Here is a 21,663-nt window from a genome sequence, read left to right on the forward strand (position 1 = left end):
TGGCTGCTGACCTTGAGCCAGACATCCTGGGCCTTAGAAAGCATGGCTAACAACAAGGCCAGTGGAGGTGATGGCATTCCAGTTGAACTATTTAAAATCTTAAAAAATGATGTTGTTAAGGTGCTACACTCAATATGCCAGCAAGTGTGGAAAACTCAGCAGTGGCCAGAGGATTAGAAAAGATCAGTCTACATCCCAATCCCAAAGAAGGGCAGTGCCAAAGAATGCTCCAACTAACGTACAACTGCACTCATTTCACATGCTAGCAAGGTTATGCTCAAAATCCTCCAAGATAGGCTTCAGTAGTATGTTGACCAAGAACTCCCAGAAGTACAAGCTGGATTTTGAAGGGGCAGAGGAACTAGAGATCAAATTCCTAACATGTGCTGGATTATGGATAAAGCCAGAGAGCTCTAGAAAAACATTTACGTCTGCTTCATTGACTACGCAAAAGCCTTTGACTGTGTGGACCACAGCAAACTATGGCAAGTTCTTAAAGAAATGGGAGTGCCTGACAACCTTATCTATCTCCTGAAAAATCTATATGTGGGACAGGAAGCAACAGTTAGAACTGGATATGGATTGGTTCAAAATGGGAAAAGGAGTATGACAAGGCTGTATATTGTCTCCCGGCTTATTTAACATATGCATCATGCGAAAGGCTGGACTGGAGGAATCCCAAGCCGGAATTAGGATTGCCAGAACAAATATCAACCTCAGATATGCAGACGATACCACTCTGATGGCAGAAAGTGAGGAGGAATTAAAGAACCTTTTATTAAGAGTGAAAGAGGAGAGCACAAAAAATGGTCTGAAGCTCAACATTAAAAAAACCCCACTAAGATCATGGTGACTGGTCCCATCACCTCCTGGTACATAGAAGGGGAAGATATGGAGGCAGTGACAGATTTTACTTTCTTGGGCTCCATGATCACTGCAGAGGGTGACAGCAGCCACAAAATCAAAAGATGCCTGCTTCTTGGGAGGAAAGCGATGACAAACCTAGACAGCATCTTAAAAACCAGAGACATAGCCTCGCCCACAAAGGTCCACATAGTCAAAACTATGGTTTTTCCAGTAGTGATGTATGGAAGTGAGAGCTAGACTATAAAGACGGCTGACCGCTGAAGAATTGATGCTTTTGAAGTGTGGTCACTGGAAAAGGCAGCAATGCAGGAGAAAGTGCAAAGCAGTAGGAAAAGAGGAAGACTGCACATGAGATGGACTGACACAATAAAGAAACCCACAGTCTTTCGTTTGTAAGACTTTTTGTTTGGTGTTGCAGTCAAGGTAGGACCAGGAGCAGAAAGACTGGGATTCAGATTTTGGGAATAAAATGTGATATACTCTTGCCTGCTTTGGGGATGAGAAATAGAGAAACGCAATTGCTATACACTTCAGATTTCTGCTGTTCTCAGCAAACTGAAGAGCTAAATGCAGTGAAAATTAACAGTTTTGAGTCACACACACACACTCTCCCCCCCACACACATACACACAGAGCGCCTCCATTTTGTACATACATTTAAACAAGCTTGATGAAGTCACGCGTTCCTTCACTCAACTGAAGCTTTCTCTCCTTGAATCAGTTCTTTTTTCAATTTTAAGTCACACATACACTCTCTCCCCCCCCACACACACACTTCTTGTTCCCTCCATTTTGTACATACATTTAAACAAGCTTGTTGAAGTCACGCGGTCCTTCCCTCAACTGGAGCTTTCCTTCCTTGAATCAGTTCTTTTTTTCAGTTTTGAGTCACACACACACTCACTCACTCTCTCTCTCACACACACATACACACACCTCGCTTCCTCCATTTTGTACATACATTGAAACACACTTGATGAAGTCACAAGTTCCTTCCCTCCTTAACTTGGAGCCTTTCCCTCCTGCTTGCAGTCACCTCTGGGCGGAAGCAGTCATTTGACGCCGGGGCCAGCTGTAACCAATCAAGCAGGCTTATCTCCGATCTCTTAAAGAGCTCTCTTAAAGAAGGAGTGCCATAACCAAGGAAATTAGCAAGAAGAGGTGGCTGATGATGGTGCAGTTTGAGGTTTGACTGTGGGGGGTGGGGGCGGGTAGTGGGGGGTAGTGCTCTGCTTGCGTGCCAAGGGAGACATCGCTGCATGCTACAGGTGACACGTGTGCCATAGATTCACCATCACAGCTATAGATCATAATGTTCAGCCCCTACAAAAGGCACAATGGTTATTGAACTCCCAACCTCTGGCCTAAGCCACCAAGTGATCTCCTTCATTCTCATAAATTGAACAGCAACTTAGGAACCAATAAGACTTTTTTCCCAAGTAAACAAGCATAACATTGAAACAACTCATGTATGTTTAGTTATATTTCAGAGAAGTACTGAATCATTGTGAACTTATATTATAATAACCATGTTAAAATATCAGTAGTATCTATAATGATTGAGGAGTCAAGAATAGCAGAGAAATTTGCTGTGATGTTTATCTTCTGCAGAAGTGAAATTAAAATAGTACATAGGAATAAGATAAATCAAATTTGTCACCCAATCTTCTGACTAACCTTCCAACAAATTAATTAGCTGAAATATTTCTAACAAAATAAACTTTAGATGCTACACAACTTCAAAATACTCAGACATTTTACAAGTTTAATAAAAAGAAGTCTAGCATAAAAGTATATTTTCTCATTATACATATCATTAGCCGCCTAGAGTGGTCCTCGCTTGACCAGATAGGCGGGATATAAATAAAAAATAAATAAAAATACATACATGCATGCATGCATGCATGCATGCATACATACATGCATACATACATACATACATACATACATACATACATACATACATACATACATACATACATACATACATACATACATACATACATACAACATATAAAATATGGCTTGTTTATCCTCCATATTGCAAGATTAGCATGGTTTATTTTTGGACTTAAATTATTTGATCAGGAACATGACATATTTGAACTTATGCTGACAAGCAGTCTAGAATATAGATGATATTGCTGAGAAAGATAATTTTCACCTTTATAAAGATATGGTTTATAAATGATTTTATCCCCTAACACTTTTCCACATCAAAATCCTAGACAAAATGTAGTTTAGAGAAAACTGAGGAATATTAACACTACACTGGAATTCTTACTTATTTGGGAAAGAGGTAAGGATTCTATTTCTCTCTTTTCCCAGGATACATGAGAAGTAGTCTGTATGCTTGGATTCAACACCGTAAAAATAGTCTCAAATCTCCTTTGAGCAGTTGCAAAATATGTCATGCAAACAGGCCATACAACACTTTCCTTTAAAAAATCAAATGTAGGGTATATATATAGTAAGAATAAATTCTGTAGGTCCTGATACAGCTTACTTCTAATGCAATTACTTGTTCTTGTTTTTCAGAGAGAGAGAGAGGACCTGATCAAAATGGAAAGGGAATTTCCATTTTATATATACATTTATATTCCCTTCAGCTAAATAAGGTGTCTTCTATATATAGGAGCTGGAGGAAAAGATGTGATATAAAAATTGAAGCACTAAGCACAAGTCCCAATATATAATTAAGGTTAAAATGTTGTAAGCCGCCCAGAGATCTTTGGGTAGTGTGGGTGGCATATAAATAAATAAATAAATAAATAAATAAATAAATAAATAAATAATGTGACAGTTAACAGTAAAGTGGTGCCTCGCTCAACGATTTTAATTGGTTCAAAAAAAATCGCTATGTGAAAACATTGTTAAGCGAAACACCATTTCCCATAGAGATGCACTGAAAACCGGATAATTACCGTCCTTAAGCGAAAATCGCCATAGGAAAAAACATTAAGTGAAACGTGGTTCCTCTATTAAAATGCATTGAAGCCTATTTCAATGGGGGAAAAAAATTCACAAAAAATTCAAAAAGACTCAGAAAAAAGCCAAATTAAGTTAACGAAGGTTTTATTAGGCGCACTAACGATTCCAAGCATTTTAAACACTTTTAATCATTTTAGAATATTTTAAAAATAGCGAAAATGGTGCTGTCAAAAAATACGTTAAGCGAAACAAGGGGACCTAAAACCAAAAACGTTAAGTGAAGCATGGTCCCAAAATCGTTAAGCAAAAATCGCCCGTAGGGAAAATCGTTAAACGAAGTGCAAGATCGCTCTGAAAAAATCGTTAAGTGCATTTTTCATTATACGAAGCAATCGTTAAGCGAGGCACCACTATACTGTACAATTCTGTGCATTTGTACTCAGATCAAATTGGCTTGTGGTCTGAGAAAGCCACTTTACCCCAAACATTTGGGCAAGAAATGGTTGGGCCACAGGCTGCTTATGGCTCAGGAATTATGTCTTATTCAGTCCATTGGGACCAATGGTCATGAAAGTATGTCCATCCTACAGCCTAAGTGTAGTGAAATGATGTAAACACATTTCTGTCATCAGTACAGTGATTATGTGCTTGAACTATTTCCTTTCAGCACACTTAAAATATTATCTATATCTTCACCCTTACCTTAGTTGCATTTACATTCCATTGAAATCTAAGGAATTTAGGCTGTGACAAACCAGTGTCATTGATTTCAACAGGACTCAAGCACAATAAGTTGTCAGTAAAATGTAAGCTCACTTTCAAGGTGGTGATATTAAACATAATTTCTTGGATTCAATTATCATTAAAACTAAGAGATAACTTTGACTTTCTTTATTCTGGTAACAAATTGTGATTTCTACTTGTATTTAATCTATTTTTAAATGTATAATTAAAACTAAACTAAATTATTCAAGTCTTCCAACATTCTGGGATGTCACTATCAACATGACAGTCATCACCACCACCATGCATAAAATTAAAATCACAGCCTTGAATATCTCAAGAGGGAGAAAAGGGTGAACTAATTTTCACTGCATATGTTGGGTGAAATGTTTATGGGCACAAAAAATAGAGATGCAGTGTTTCCAGAGATCTGGAATTGCGCTAGCTGTTTCATATCTGTGCCTCAGTTAAAAGTGCCCCCCATGCAAAGGCGAAAGAGAAAAGAAGGGGCAGAAATTGCCTTTCACTGCATTATACAGCTGTATTACTAAAACCTTAATGTCTGAAAAAGTCAATAGCTACTTGCAAACCATTTAAGTGTCCACATTATTTTCCAGTGGAATTTAAAACGTTCCTCTACGCATTCCTTAAGTCTAGCCTTATTACAATTTGATGTTAAACAGAAAGGGGAAACCTTGTGCAGCTAGATTAATTTATCTCTTGGGAATAAAAACACATTAATAACTGAGATAATGTTTTCATATATGTTGGATATGAGTGCATTTTACTTCCTTATTTTAAAAAAGCACATTAAGAGAAAATTAGCTCATTCTCAGTAAGCCCCCATTTCTGAGAAAGTTTGTTTCCTTCACAAAAACACTGGGGAATAATGTCACTAACTCAAAGTGAACACACTAGAAATATTCCTGAAACTCTTATAAAATCAATGATTGTCTTAGAAAGAAAAGTGTTTATTTACTAAAACCAGCCATGTTGTGTTTGTTTGCTTGTTTTGTCTATTTTAAATAAACCAGAGTTTATGTATTTTCATAACATTTTTTTTCATTAATAAATTCTGCACCAGCTAAAAATGGAGTAAAAGTAAAATTAAAGGAATCACATTTAAAATGATTCATAATTTTGGCTTCCTAAAGAAATGATCTTTTCTGTAAGCTGTAAAAATGACTTGGCTGATTGATAAAGAACTGTATAATTTCCCAGTGAATACCCACTGGTCTCAGGCCACGTCTTGATGTAATGGAATAGTATTTAATTTACTTCAAACTGCTGTACATTGAACTGTATGGATTACATACAAAGCAAACACTGGATGTGTGGCAGGAACTCCTGTGCTGACATGCCAAAAAATATGTCCACAGTATCCAACTATACATCAAATGGAATAATCCCAATGTTTGCCAAAATAAAGCAAGCAAAAGAGCACCAGATCTGAATTAACTATCTTTGAAACAGATCTTCCAGATTTTTTGCTCACATTCAGGGCCATCCTACCAGAAGACAGAGTGAGGCAGTTGTCTCTGGAAGGCAATGGCAAGATGCTGGAAGACAAAGCTATTATATGACATATGGCATGCCCTGAGTCTCCCAAGCTAAACTCTTGCTCTGCTGCTCACTATGCTGTTCCATCCTCATCACTGACTCAACCATTAAGACTCAACTCTAAATCTGTCCAGTATCAATAGTTGGAATAGGACTGTGTGCCATGTTACCCTTTGTCACAGGCATCAAAATGTGCTTGCCCAGTTTTGCTTATACAGTAGTGCCTCAATTTACGAATGCCCCTACCTACGAACATTTTGACTTATGAACAGCTCCGGTCACAAAATGTTGCTTTGACTTGCGACCGGAGCTTCCACTTACAAACACAAGAAGGCTGGGGAAAAGGGCAGGAAATTCAAATAGCTAACTGTAGGTGGCTATGAGGCTGCTTCTTTGTAGCTCTTTCGCCCTGGCAATTAGAGAGCGTGTGATCCAACAAGGCTGCCTGCTAAGGTAAGGTGCTGCTTTATACTTTTTAAAAACTGTTTCTGTGCTGTGATGGATCTTGGGGGGTTGTTTGTTTTTTTGTTTCCCCCCCTCATTTCCAATGGGGGGGTTGGTTGCTTTTTGGAATGTTTTTCCCCCATTTCTGATGGGTCTTGGTTTTTGGTTTTTTTGTTTTGTTTTTTGTTCCCTCCCATTTCCAATGGGTCTTGGGGGGGTTGGTTGCTTTTTTTTCAATTTTCATTGTGTCTTGCATGCTTCCCTTGCTTTTTGCTTTGTTCTCTGTGTATTTCTGATCTGCTCCGTTTGTTTTCTGTGCTTTTGCAATGGTTCCTGCATGCTTCCCTTGCTTTTTGCTTTGTTCTCTGTGCATTTCTGATCTGCTCCATTTGTTTTCTGTACAGGGTTTTTGCAGCTTGGGTTTGGGCTAGGTCGGGGCGGTTATGTTTCTGTGCTCTGATGAGTCTTGCAGACCCTTTCTGCAAGGGTCTGTGCTGGCTGGTTTGCTTTAAAATGGAGTTTAGTCTTTCGGTTTTAAAATCAGAAATGTTTTTGCAAAGGTCTGTGCTGGCTGATGGGCTCTAATATGTTGCTTGGTTTGGTTTAAAATGTCTTGGTGTAAAGTGTATGAGTTTAAAGTGTGTGGGTTTAGCATGTGTGGGTTTAAAATGTGTTTTAGACTCCAAACTCTCCCCCCATTGTCTTCTCTCTCTGTGTCTTCTCTCTTTTTGTGCTTAAAAGCACAAACCTTTGTCTGAGGTGTCTGTGTGACCCAGTGATAACCTTCTTTCTTTCATCTTTTCCCCATTGTTCCCTCTCTTCCTCCTTTCCTGCCCTTTTTTAACCTAAGTTCATCTTAGGTTAATTTTTTTCTCTCTCTCCCTAGTGGTAGAGGATGGATTAACAGGTTTTGCATTAGTTCCTATGGGAACCTACTTAAGAAGTAGGTAGGTTCCCATAGGAACTAATGCTTCGACTTACAACCGGCATCTCTACATACAAACAAAAAAACAGCCGGAATGGATTAATCGTGTTTCAATGCATTTCAATGGGAAATGCTGATTCGACTTACAAACATCTTCCAGGATGGATTAAGTTCGTAAATCGACGCACCACTGTATCAGAAACCTCTATAAATCCACTAAAAGTTTTCAAAGCATGTGAATAGCATTAAGAATAGGCAGCTAGGTACTTATTTTATTTAGTTATTTATATTCCACTTTAATCCTAAGAATGGGACTCTAGGGCACTTTAGAATATCATCTTGAGAATATTACCGGTGTGTGGTTTGTTTGTTTTTTGTTTTGTTTTTTGCTGGATAGCATATAGCATAACAGAAATGAAAGTGGAAAACCGTGTTCTCTCCTCTCCACCACATAATCAATCAATAGATTTCCTTTGGTCTCTTCTCTGTCATTTATTGCATTCATGTCTGCCAGATTCCCAAAATACTCCTTAAAACACACACACCATCACGTTAACTACTGTCCAGTGTGCTTTTTAACCCTTTCCTGCTTACTAGTGCTCCACATAACTGGCTGCCTGATTAGGGGTTTTAAGTGAATTGTTGTCCCTTACCACTTTGAATGTGTTTCAGTGTTGTTTATATTTTTAAGTATGGTATTTGTTTGATCCTGTTGTTAGCTTTATCTAATGTCTTTTAATGACATAAGCCACCTTGGGTCCTTTTGGAGGAGAAAGGTGGGGTATAAATATTTCAAATCAACAAAATAAATAAATGTTCCTACTATTCCAACCAGTCTTTTCTTCAGATCCTCTCAGCACCTCCTACAGTCTGGCTTCCATCATCTGCATTCTGCTAAAACTGTCCTCATCCTACTGGACTTCTCTTGTTTCTTTTGAATTGCTTTCTCCTGCCCAACTTCTTTCATACATGGGCCTCCATGATTCTCTGTTCTCATCTGGTTTTCATCTAGTTCTAACTTTTCTAATAACTTGTTCAGTGTTTCTACAGGGGAAGTTTTCTTCTACATTTCCTTCTCCCTCTTGGAATCTTTCAGAGATGTGTTCTTCAACCTCTGCTACTTTCTCTTTAACATACTACCCCTGGCTGACCCTGTCAAATATCATGGCTCAACAGTACCTCTACCTACAATAGGAAATGTCTTTGACTACAACTCCAATCATTGCTAACTGTTAGCTGTGCTGGAAGGACAGACTTCATTTTAACTCCAAGGACATCTGGAAGGCCACACATTTCCCACCTGTAACCTATATGCTGATAGTTCCTTATTCTCGCACATGAATTTTCTACTTCATTCAGTACTACATCTTCCTACCTGATATTTCTCCTTGACTGTTGCATGGCAGTGTCAATACATCCAAGACAGAGTTCTTCACTTTTCTTTCCAAGCCTTCTGCTTCATTAAGGCTCTCCATATTAATCTCAAGCATTGAAATCCATCTTTTATTCAAGCACAAAGCATGATTACAGTCTCCTCATCCCATTTGCTATCCATTGTCACACTATTTCCAAATCAAATGCTTATTCATAAGCACCATGGCAAAAAAGTGGTTTCTCTCAAGCATTGTTGGTTACTTTATATAGCCATCTCCTATTCTGACCACTGCATTTTTTTTCCTATCTCTTATTTTGAGGTCACAGTTTTAAAACTAAAATCTCTGCCTACTATGTTCTTCTTTGCTTCTGAGCCCAGGTCTTTGTTCCACAGAACATGCTGAGTCTCTCCTTGCCTATCAGAGGGCAAAAGGGGGACTTTCTGGTGCACATTCCTCTTTTTTTAAAAACACACACACCATATACTCATATTTTGAGGTTATTGAGGGCTGATGACTGCATGCAGCCCATATTGCCCGCAACTGACTTAAACCATGGTTTAGAATGGTGGGGACACAACATATGAAAAAGCCCCACAAAACACCTGGTATCCGCGTATAAGTTTCTAACCCAAGCTGACTTTTCTGTCACATGCTAGCAAACAAACAGTTCCCCCTTGGGTAGCTCACAAGCACTCAAAACTAGTAATTCTTAAAAAGCTGTAAATGACTCACATTAATGAAATCATGGCCAAAGTTTTACAAAATGGCTCTGTGTTGAAAAATACAGAAGACAAATTGACATTCCCAAAGATGGGAAACATTGTTTTTTATTTTTTAGCCACAGGTCCTGAAATACCACAGCCAATATGACAGAGGCCATGCCAGCTCTAGGATTCTGGGAGGTGTAGTCCAACAACACTGTACTCTTTCAATATTCCAGTTACAGTTCCTTTTGTTCTGGAGTTCTCCTGATGAGTCCTTACTATGAGTTGATCTGTAACACTGAATATTGGCTCCATAATATAATATCACACCTTTATCATTCCTTAAAAGAATCTCCAAAATCTGTTTTACTAATAGAAGTTTAAGGGGAGTTGCTTTTTGCTAATGACATCTTCAGACAGAAAACACGAGAGATTTTATAAGCCCGTGCCACTATGGAAACATTGAAATCTATTCTTATAAGTCTCTGACAATGAACATAAATGGAACAAGAATTCACAAAACAAAACTTGAATGTATTATCGCCTTGTAAAAACCAAAATGCTTTGAATGTTTACTTACTTCCCAAAGGTGCTGGGTGTTTCTGGTTGCTCCGGTCTGCACCTTCTCTGGTAGAAGGAGAACTCCCTGGAAAGGCCCAATCCAGGTGCCCTGTTGAATCCTCTGAGCAGCACAGATGCCATAGGCCAAACCAGGCACAGTGCTGGTACACAGACACACTTCCCGTGGCAGATCCCGAAGCCACTCAGGAATCTCAGGTGGAGGTGCTGCAGCAGCAGCACTACTAGTACCCACAAGGCGGCGCAAAGAATGTAGAGGTCCGTGCATTGGGCATTCTCCATTACGGTTATCTGCACACATGTCACAGCCTGCAAAGAAAAGATTAAAACAAATTCAGAACTTGAAAACATAAATGTACACTTTGTGGCTATACCTTTCTCATGGTCATCCCTGGTTGTATCACCCATCTTCAGATGTAAGTTGTACTCAGGCACATTTCTAAGTAAGAGGTTGACTATATGTACATTTAGCCTGCTGTTTGGTCTGCTACAGGGGACAAGCTGATTCACTCGCAAAGATGGTTATCAAACGTTGTCTTTCCTGCACCTTTCTGACCTTGTCAATGGCTTCTAATTTTTGGTGCAGGTAGAATTGCTTTCTTTTGATCCATTTTTGGCATGTGTGATTGCTGAAAAGAACCAAAAGCAGGCATTCCAACTGATTGCCAATATTGTGAAGTTGCTTAAGAAGAGAGCCACTTCAGGATGTCAAATCAATGATTACTGGCTTTGCAGAGGGGCCAAGGAAGTGAAAAAAATTTAGTGTATTCCGCCAGCACATATGTGCTGCATCACTTTAAGAAATAAAAGGCAAATTGAAAACTTTGTCCCAGAAGTAGGACAAGACAGCATAATGTCCCAGAAATAGGACAAATCCCCCCTTATTTCCCCCCCCCCGTCTCCTGATATATATTTTTAAAAAGCCAAACAAACAATAACTTCCTTGGTCCCTCTATATAGCCAAAGAAATGTTTAATTATAATAATATCCTGAAGTGGCTCTCTTCTTAAACTATTTCATGATATTAGCAAATTGACAGTGGGCCAAACTGGACCACTTGAGGTCCATATATCATTTGGATGCCAGGAACATATGCCCTTCAATGAAGTATCCTTTGGGATGTGTAGGTAAGTTTGCTTATTCCTAACTGAGCTTTCTGCTGGTCTCAGATGATGTGTATATTAACTGTATTTATTGTACATGTTTGCATGTATGCATGTACTTACAGAACTTGATTTTATATCTATATTAAATTTTAAAATACTTTCAGGGATGAATTATTAATTATAATCAGTGCTGATACATTTGAAATGCATAGTTTTGAAATAAGACAGCTTAAAATTATCATTTGCTGAATTGTGTTGCTTTTTTATTGTTGCCATCTGGTTAACTGTTGCAGACATTTTACATTACATATCTAGTGCTTTGTATATCATGTTATTTATTTAATGTTTATCATGGTATCACTATTCTCTTGATATGAAACTATGTTACTGTCTTGATATTATGGTATGTCATTTTGTTTTGTTTTGTTCTTTTCTTCTACATTTTTAAGTACGGTGATTTGAGCACAAACTTGCATGAGAAAACAGCAAACAAGTAAACTGATAAGATGACTGAAATTACCAGGAAAATAAAGTAACTTTTATCAATGGTGGCAGTGTGCATAAATAAAAAATTCCGAGCTTTGGTAAACCATAATCCCATTTAAGGCTTTTAATCAAATGATTTTCAGATGAAATATCTGATTGATGTTTCCCCATTAAAATGTACACATGTGTTACATTTATGCTAACTTTATCAATAGCAAGCTCTTCCTGAAATGAAAATTTCCCCATTGCTATTTCTGTTACTCAGTATTACAATATGTATCTAATTTTTATGCATGCCAGAAAATGTTGTACACATACGATAACAGATGTATAACATCTTTCTGTTATATTAAGAAAAACTTTAATAAGAGCTTAAATTGAGAAAGAGAACTTCAGAAGTTTTCATTTTATTCTATTTCATGTTAATGGTTTCCACATTCATTATATGATGTAAGTTCCGGACTTCCAAGAACACAGCTCATGCTTAGGAATATATTTTGCAAATAAAATAAAAATGAACCTCTTTGACTCAATTACAGTCTCTGGCATATTTTGCACATTATAATATAATCAACAATTTCAAACAAGTCTGTTATAGGAATATGTTAAAAGGTAGTACTTATTCTTCATTATTTACACAGCAATTCCCTTTGCACTGATAATACTGTACTATAAACATCAAGCATCTAAAAATAAAGCAAAAATATTCACCAGCTGCTCCGTGATTTGGTGGTTTAAACTAGAAATCTGGAATAAGTAAGCAGTCTGGAACCACACATTATAAACTCAGCAGAACTGATACAGCCTTCTTGATTCCAGTGTTAGGTAACCTTCTATGTAGCTTTGTATTTCAAAGGAGTAAAATAAAATAAAATAAAATAAAATAAAATAAAATAAAATAAAGGGTTCTAAACATTCAACACAATTACATGTCACACAACTAAAATGCTAACTTTATTTCTTCCATTGATAAGTGAGTCATACACATTTTGGCGTCCAGTGACAATTTATTTATTGTACATTTATTTGTCTGTGTTCAGATATTCAACATACCATATTTTTCTGTGTATAAGATGATACGTTTGTTTAAAATCTTTAGACTAAAAATTGAGGGTCGTCTTATACACAGAAGTAAGTTGAGGCAAAAACCGTGCAATTGCAAAACAGCCCATACCTTGCCTGTGTAATCAGGCTTCTTTCAATCAGGAGGCTTAGCTTCCTACAGTCAGGAGACTTCGCTTCCTCCAATCACGAGCCTTATGTAACTGACCACTTCGCTAGAGGTGGAGCATGTAGACAGGGCTCAGATGCAATAGGGCCCACACTGGTATGTAAATATTACTTAATTACTAAATAAAAATGTATTCTGTTCTGTTTAAAATATTGATTTCTAAATTTGGGGGAATTTTATACACAAAAAAATATGGTAGATTGCTTGGGGTTTTTGCAGTTACCCAGATGCAAAATATATTTGATTAGATATTCAAATTTATAACATAATTTTAAAGATTTTTTCCCCAAAATGTGCTGCTGTATAGAACCACAATATGAAACACTGTGATGAGTTCACATTCTGCTCTAAAACATTTCATGCTAGAGCCAAAATATGATTTGGACTTTACCCAGGGATTTTGGCATGCCACATGAGACTGTTTACTTTTTCTCCGACTAGCAAATTCTCATACCACAACACAAACTACTTTTGTAAGTCTGCCTGTTTCAAAAACCATTCAAAAACAGGAAGGGTTGGTGTATAAGAAAATGAACCCAAAGCCCCCTTGGGCACATAGAACTAGCTGAACATTTCTTTAAATCTCAACATGTTCCTTGGTGGTATGCTTATTTATAGTGTAACACATAGTTAATTAAGTGCATTTAAGATTCCAACTATAAGACAGGTATGTGCTACTGGTCAAAAAACTATGATCTGTTGAAAGGGAAATGACGATGTCAAGTATTCATGTTTTCTTTTCCTTTCTCTGCTTATATGGTCAATTGCAAAAAAGAATATCCAAGCTTTTAAAATTAATTTCACCCTATGTGACATGAACTGGGAGATTCCCAGTGTGGTGTAGTGAATGGAGTGATGGCCTAGGACTCTGAAAAACAGGGTCTGAATTCTCACTTGGCAATGGAAACTCACTGGGGGAGTGGAACTGGTAAACTATTCCTTAGATATCTCACGTACCTTGAAAGCCCTATTATATTATATGTACGTTGGTTCCGACTGGACACCACGGAGCACACACACCTGAACTGGGAAACTGATGTAAGAACTACAATAAACTATAATTGCAAACTATGATCAAACCATGATTTGAGTTTGTTGAACTGGAAACATTTCACATGAACAGAGCCAAAGAGAAGTATGGTCTTTAGCTATGGTCACAAGCATTATAATCTCCTATTCATAGCCATACCCTATTCACAAAGTGCCTGGTCAGTTTGAATCTGTTCACTTCAATGGAATTTAATACAATGTAGAGTTAAGTCCAATTGTTAGTCACAAGAAGAAAAGATCATTAAATCTATGATGCTTATGGAAGTGTTAACTCACAAAGTCCCACTCTTTCAATATACTATCATGCCTACACTAGTTGGCAATAACAATTGGATTTAGCCCTTAAATCTCAGCATTTTTACCTACACAGTAGTCAGAATCATACTGCCTGGATCCTTAAAGCCAAATGCACAAGAAACTATATCTCTTCAGGTGTCCATCTGACCCTTTCCCCTTCATCCACTGGTCACATGACTTGCTCTCTCATGGACGGAAAACTAGAGGGAAAACAGTTCATGTGATTGTCCTTACATACATGGTTCTCCCTCAACAGAACTGTGACCAACACGGACTTAAACCAATACTTTTTGTGACTGTCTTCCCTAACTATCTTTCTTAAAGCAGGAAACAACAAAGGCTAGAACTAACAAAAGCAGTATTTATGTCAGAAATACTTCATTACAGTGTTTTTTTCTGAGAAGAAATAGATAATATATTGTCTACAGATTATTCCTATTCTTTCTATAACTCTTCCCTTTCAGATAATACAATATTGGTTTTACCGATGTAGAGAGCAAGTAAAATGTTGCACCTCTTATTTATTTTTATATCCTACAGTATATGTCCATAATTCAGTTAAAAACCATCATTCTACACAACTGGAAGTACCCTACCACACCACATACAGAAGATCTCATGGATCAGGCCATAAAAGAAAAAGAAAGACTTCAAGAGAAAAGGGCAGGGGAGTCAAAATAGATGGCTACTTTCCTAGAGTTGTTTGGTAATTGACCTAGACAGAAATGAGACTGGGAGAGCTGCTACACTAATGTTGTCTTCGCTATCCTCCCTTTATTTCCCTCCTCATTCCCAATCCTCCTCTGTTACATGGCTTCTCCTGGTTGCTTCTGAATGGTTGAAAGCACAAATGATCTATATGGCACAAAGGAAGTCATAATTGTTACCCTGTACACCTCTCAGAGGGTCACTAATTGGGCAGTATATAAATTAAATTATAAATGAATAAATAAATCATTACAGGCCCATGTACTAAGGTTACTAAGTGGGGTGGGAGAGACAAATACTGGACGGAAATTATTGCGCCAGAATCAAAGATGGGCATGTGTAGGGTGTTTTTTTAAATTACAACCCATTAACTTGATTATTACTATTATTGTTGAAAATATGGTGGCTTACTCTGGTACTTTCCATCAGACAAGTTTAAACCCTTAAATGGTTTGTGGACTTTACTGTGTAATTGCAGAGGGAGGTGTGAAAGATGCAGCCAATAAAACATTTGAATATGAAAATATCTCAACAAAATGTTTGTTACATTCTTATTCCAAGGAGACCTATAAAATGGAGATAATCTAGTAAGGAGAAAAAATTCCTTTCAAGAGGAAAAATCTGTTTTTTTAAAGAAAACCTTTTATTGTAGAAGAATAAAATATTGCCATATGTCCTGCCACTCTTTTTAAAATTTATTTATACTAGTCCTTCTTAGTAAGATACGTAAGATGCCCAATTCTGTAGTCCTTATACACTATCGATTCATACTGGCTAGTCTCACAACCTAAAATTGTAGTCCCCAGGTTGCAAATAACATCCACAGCAAAAACATAACATAACAAAAACCTTTTGCTTTCCTATACATTCTCCTTTGAACTTTGAATTTCTCACATTTTGGTGATAAAATGACTGACCAAGATTTTAGTTACTTCTTAGGGCAGACCCTTGATTCTGGAATAATTTGTTCCCTGCTGAAAATCTTTTAGATGTGTAACCTCCTCCCAACTTCCTGATTATTAATGGCTCTCTTGGAGACACCATGTCTACTGAACAGCTCCAATTAAATGAAGCCAAAGCATCTCTTTTACTCCAGCCAGGGAGCCGGCACTCTGCCACCAGTAACATCACTTTGTGTGTGTGTGTGTGTGTGTGTGTGTACACACACACATGTGACTTCTAGAACATTAGATAAACATGATAATCTGAAATTATTCTACTACATACTATGGCTAAATACATTTTTCGATCACTTTCCTCCTCTCAATGCCAAAAAAAGTGAAGATCAATAAGGAAAGAAATATTATTGCACGCCAAAGCATATTTCTAATTTGTAATAGATTTCACCAGAACTATTAGGAAACGATGTTAATATACTTGTTATAGGACCAAATTTAAAATAACAATAATGACCTGCTTGGCTATCTTAAGAAGAATGTCTTCCTCCATGTTTCTCCCTTACTAATTTTAAGGCTATATAACCAGAAATATATCCGCACTATTTTGTAGTTAGAATTGTTAGCATATCTAGACATTAATATTTTATTAATGGTTTGGAGATTATTCATAATATACAGTATATAAATTGTATGAATTCCATCATATTCCAAGAAGTTAAATACACAAACACATTTTAAATATATTTCCACTTCAGTTCTGGAGCACTTGTTAATGCTTGAGAAATTCTACCATAATTTTTATTACATCACCAGTCTATAAAACTCTGTTTGAAACATAATGATTGATATATAGATGGGTAACATTTTATGAAATCCAGATTCCAATCCTAAATGCTATAGGTTGGATCCATATTCAATCAAATTTAGAGTATACGTATTGAAATCAATGGGACATAAGTTAATAACAATTCCATAATCTGGATGCAACATTTCTAAATGAATTTGACTGGAATAACCGGACCATATTTCCACTTGAGTGTTTAAGAATCACACATGAGTTGTGCTCAAACCAATGTCAAAGTAAGAGGGACTAATTCCTTTTAAGCTTAAAGGAACAAATTTCCTTCAGTTTCACTTCAACTTGTATCATATACTTAAAGGCATGGATGCAACTTCTACTGGTCTTGTAAACTTATATAAGCAGATGTTTTATGTTTAAGAATAGTAAATATATATAAATAAATATATATTTTTAAAATAGTAAATATATATATAGTGTTTAGGAGCAATTTTTCTTTCTTTCTTAGTCATCCTAAGATCAAAAGCTGACAGTGTCACATATAATAAACAAAACTGCAAATCTATGTTAAAGAAAAGGCAGCACAATAAACAAACAACTGAAAGCTGTTGATGTTAGGAGTAGGCATAAGGATAACACAGCAAAGATGCAAGAGAAGAGATAAAGTTGGGGCAGAAAGGATTAAAGAGCCTGAGAGAATGCTACATCCTTTGCCTGGTGCTAAAGAGATAACAAAGTAAGTGTCTGGTGGCTGTCTTTGAGGATGTTACTCCGTATGTGGAAGCTTTTGAAATGGCCTCTGGTCCTGAGTAGTTACCTGCCATAATGCAGCATGCAAAGGCACTCTGAGCAAAACTTTTGATAATGATATCAAGGCTCAGGTAGAAGAGGATTCCTTCTGGTAATCGGCTGAATCTAACTGGTAGTTCCTACTGGAGCAGGTACACTGAATCAATGGGACTTACGCAAGGGCTTAACTTATATAAGAGACTTATATTCCAAAGTCCCATAGGGTTTGCTCTACTTGGGACAAATGACTGCATTTAGCCCACCGAAGCTCAGGCAATGATGGTTTTACTCCCCCCACTACTGTTTCAGCTACCCTGTACAGTATTGTACTGGACAATGAACTAGCACTCAGAAGACATGAGTTCAAATTCCCACATGGCCACACAAACTTGCTGATGGGGGTGGAACTGGTAAGACTGTTCTCTAAACATCTTACTTACTATGAAAGCCCTACTAGGGTTGTTGTAAGTTAGTTTCAACTTGATGGCACATTAAACACAACACACATTAAGCATTTCATGTAGATATTCTTCGCACCGAAAACAATTTTGATCCATTGAAATCCATTACAAACATCTCGCCTGCTAAGACCATACTTCACATAAGCAAGCAAGGGGTGACCTGCAGCCCACAAAAGCTTCTGACAAACAAAACTTGTTGGTTTTTAAGATGCAGGCTGACTACACAAGCTGTTTAGCCCGTAGTCTGGAGCACTGCAGGGATGGGCTGGTGCGCTCTTAAAAACATCTTTGCTAGAGTGCACCAGCTCACCCCCAGAGTGCTCCTATCCAGACTTTTCTGGCACCTGTCAAAGGGCTTCTACAGTTCTGGTTCAGGTAGAATCACTCTGATTTGGATCGCTTCCAGTGAGTGTGATCACTGGAACCAACCCAAGGAACCAAGCCTTCCTCTTTCTATTTGACAGTATTGTGAAATGACTTAATAAGCAGGCCACCTCAGGATATTCACATATTAATCACTTCTCCTGTTTGGGCAGGAGGAGTGAAGAAATATACAGTATATATTTTTGTAAGTAGACTATCACTGATGTGCTACACCAGTTGTTAGGGTTTGCTTTTTGTTTTTTAAATCTTTTCTCTGCCTTGCCTTAAAGAGCCAGTCAAGAAACCGCCTGCAGTTGAATCCACGGTGGTGGCTCAAGCTCAGTCATTCCCATGAGATCCACACTAGCTCACTCCCTGCTGCTAGTGTAGCCACACCCGTTGTTGTTTTCCTACAACAAACAAATAAATACCCTGTTTCCCCGGAAATAAGACAGGGTCTAATATTAATTTTTGCTCCAAAAAAACCACATTAGGGCTTATTTTCAGGGGATGTTTTTTTTTTCATGTACAACAATCTACATTTACTCAAATACAGTCATGTCATCTTCTTCTGGCTGCTGCACAATGGTGGAGGGTGGGGTTTCACTTAACTGGGGCTTATTTTGGGGGTAGGGCTTATATTACGAGCATCCTGAAAAATCATACTAGGGCTTATTTTCAGGTTAGGTCTTATTTTAGGAGAAACAGGGTAATATCCAAACTGTGGAACTCTCTTCCAAGGAAAAGCAGGCTGGACTCTTCTCACAGTTTCTGACAGGCTGCTAAAACTGTGCATTCTGAAGAGACTTTGGTTTCTATGCTCTTTTTTAAAAGGATAATTATTTGGAGAATATTTTATACATTTTGGAAAATGTTTTTAATCTCTTTTTGTTTTAAATGTGCTTGGCCACCTTTCAATTATTTTAATTTTACTGTAAATAGTCGTGACAGCTTTAGTAGGTAGAAAGACTATGGGCAAAAGCTTTACATAGATTAAATAATTAAACAGCATGGCTGCATCGTGTAATAAAGGACTTCAGAGGTTACTTCTTTTAATGTGAATATCTATCAACATGTCATGAAAAACATTTGCAAATGTGTGAATGGGTGGAATATTTTGGCCTCAGGTTGATAGATTAGAAATCTGTAGCATGTATCATCTCCTTCATAACATTTACCAGAAGGTACAATATACGTATAATACAAATTAATTGCTATTCTTAAAGGCTTAACTTTCTGTTTCAGAAGAATTTTGGGGGAAAGTTTACATTTTAGATTAGACAATATTATATAAAAGAGGAAATATCTATCTACTCCTGCATAATTCAAAATAAAAAATTAAAACGCAGAACTAATTTTAATAATCACATTTATCAGGAGGAAAAAATGTTCAAACTGCCCTGATTTGTCATCTGATGTAGAACTAATTTGTGAGAGCAGGTTATTTACACTCAGAGGTTCATTTTTATATAAATAATAGACCAAGTCTGGGCTTTTCAGAACTGCTGTCAGGAAAGGCAACAAAATAATCAGTGACACATGACATAGCTCTCTTCTTACATCCTGATCACAGGATTTAACTCTGAAACTATTGGGAGTCATTCTGTTTACTTCAGCAGGTTTTTGGATAAGGCTTGTCAATAGCAAGAGAAAACTAAACTAAATTGTCATAACCTGTCAGATATATTAATAAAATTATGAAGATTCCTAGTTTGACAAACATTGTGGGGAAAACAGCAAAAGCACTGGAAGATACAAGAGGCTAAGAAAAATATTTAACAACTGAAACCATGGCCACTAGATACTCAATTTAAGAGGAATATTGCTAGTGTGAATTGATGATCACTTAAAAATAGAACATGATTTTAATTCAAGATTGGTGGGACGAATATAAAAAAAGTTTAAAAGAAATTCACATGCTCTTCCTTAAATTTGTACTTTCACACAATGCAAGGGTCAAATGATGAAATACATTTAAGATCCATATAGGATGAATTTGTTGTAATGAAGAAACCAAAATATATTAGAGCTGTATGAGAATTAGATGTTTTTAAATGATTAACTGTCTTTTTTACCAATTAATGAATTAATTAACTTGATTCCTTAAACATTACAGTCTTGGTAGAAATGAAAGCAGTTAATGACAGTAACAATTTTCTTGAGGTGCACAGAAATCCTGAATATATTTACTCAGAAGTAAATCCTGATGGTTTCAACAGATCTTACTTCTAAGAAACTGTGTGTACGATTTACTTGTAGGACTGTAATCCTATGCACTGTAAACCCACTAGAAAGTACTTCTAAGGAAACACTCGTAGTTTTGTGCTGCTTAGGAAAGCATTGATACTACAGTATTTTGCCATAATAAAGAGTTAGTGAGAGTGGACACCCAATCAGCAAGCATTTACAGTAAAAATATACTGAAAGAGACTGGCAACACAGAAGAAACCATTCAAGTTAGCCAGTACTAAAAAAAATCTAAATTTACATACAAATGTGAACTCTTTATTTCCATTAATAGCCTAACCCTAAGATATGTATTGTTATACTCTATCATCCTAATTTTCCAAACAATGACTGCCCTGCAATATCTGTTACTGTATTTAACTCATCAGCCATACTGACATATACATATAGCTGTACTTCTGCAGGAAGTCTGAAAATAGAAAGCAACTGTAATCATCTCGGGTGACCAATCAATATTTAACAGTACATCACCAGTTCTATCCATCAAAAAACCTACACAAGAAAAGTGCCTATGATATTGCTATGCCTTACCCCTACAACTTGTACTTGAAAGAGTTTGGCATCTGAGCTTGTATCACACCAAGTCACCGAAACTGTAGTGACAAGCACCACAGACCATTCTGCAAGTCAAGAACACCTCTCAGTTTCTCCCATGCTTTTACAGATATGTGCAAATGCTGTTAAACCTAGAAGGAAAGTAGAACAGCTACATTTTAAAACACAGCAGTTGAGCTGTGTTTTCTTTAGTGCGCTATTTACATATATGAGAATAAAGTAATTGTGTGAAATGGATTGGCCTAATAGTTTACATTCTGAGCTGTGAAAATCATCTCTCCAAAATAAAGAGTTTCAGGCTAAAGAGAGCCAACCATCAAGATGGACCAGGCAAGTGTCTTTGGTGCCAAAATCTCAGAGACTACTGGTTCGCCTGTATTAATATCTCAAGAGATGCAGTTCAGAAGCACATCAGGAGGACAATATTATTCCTTAGCAATCCATCAGATGCCTGTTGCTGAAGCAAATGGCAGAAGCTGTGGGGTATTTATCAGGAGTGTGCTGTGGGGAAGATCACTCCAATGTGCTGCCAAACCTGCTGGTTTATTTTTAAGCCACATGGA

At 37.1% G+C, this 21,663-nt stretch overlaps 1 protein-coding gene across 6 annotated transcripts in view; it reads right to left on the bottom strand.

Annotated features, from left to right (window-relative positions):
• The window catches only part of PRDM6 (PR/SET domain 6), a 130,860-nt gene that overhangs the window by 99,926 nt on the left and 9,271 nt on the right, over positions 1-21,663 (bottom strand). For all 6 annotated transcript variants that reach the window (XM_072992419.2, XM_072992420.2, XM_072992416.2 and 3 more), the window contains exon 3: positions 10,111-10,418. In XM_072992419.2, coding sequence (XP_072848520.2) covers positions 10,111-10,418 — 308 coding nt within the window. The remainder of the gene's footprint in view (positions 1-10,110; positions 10,419-21,663) is intronic.

The sequence above is a fragment of the Pogona vitticeps genome, chromosome 2 (assembly GCF_051106095.1).
Source record: "Pogona vitticeps strain Pit_001003342236 chromosome 2, PviZW2.1, whole genome shotgun sequence".
Taxonomy (NCBI): Eukaryota; Metazoa; Chordata; class Lepidosauria; order Squamata; family Agamidae; genus Pogona; species Pogona vitticeps.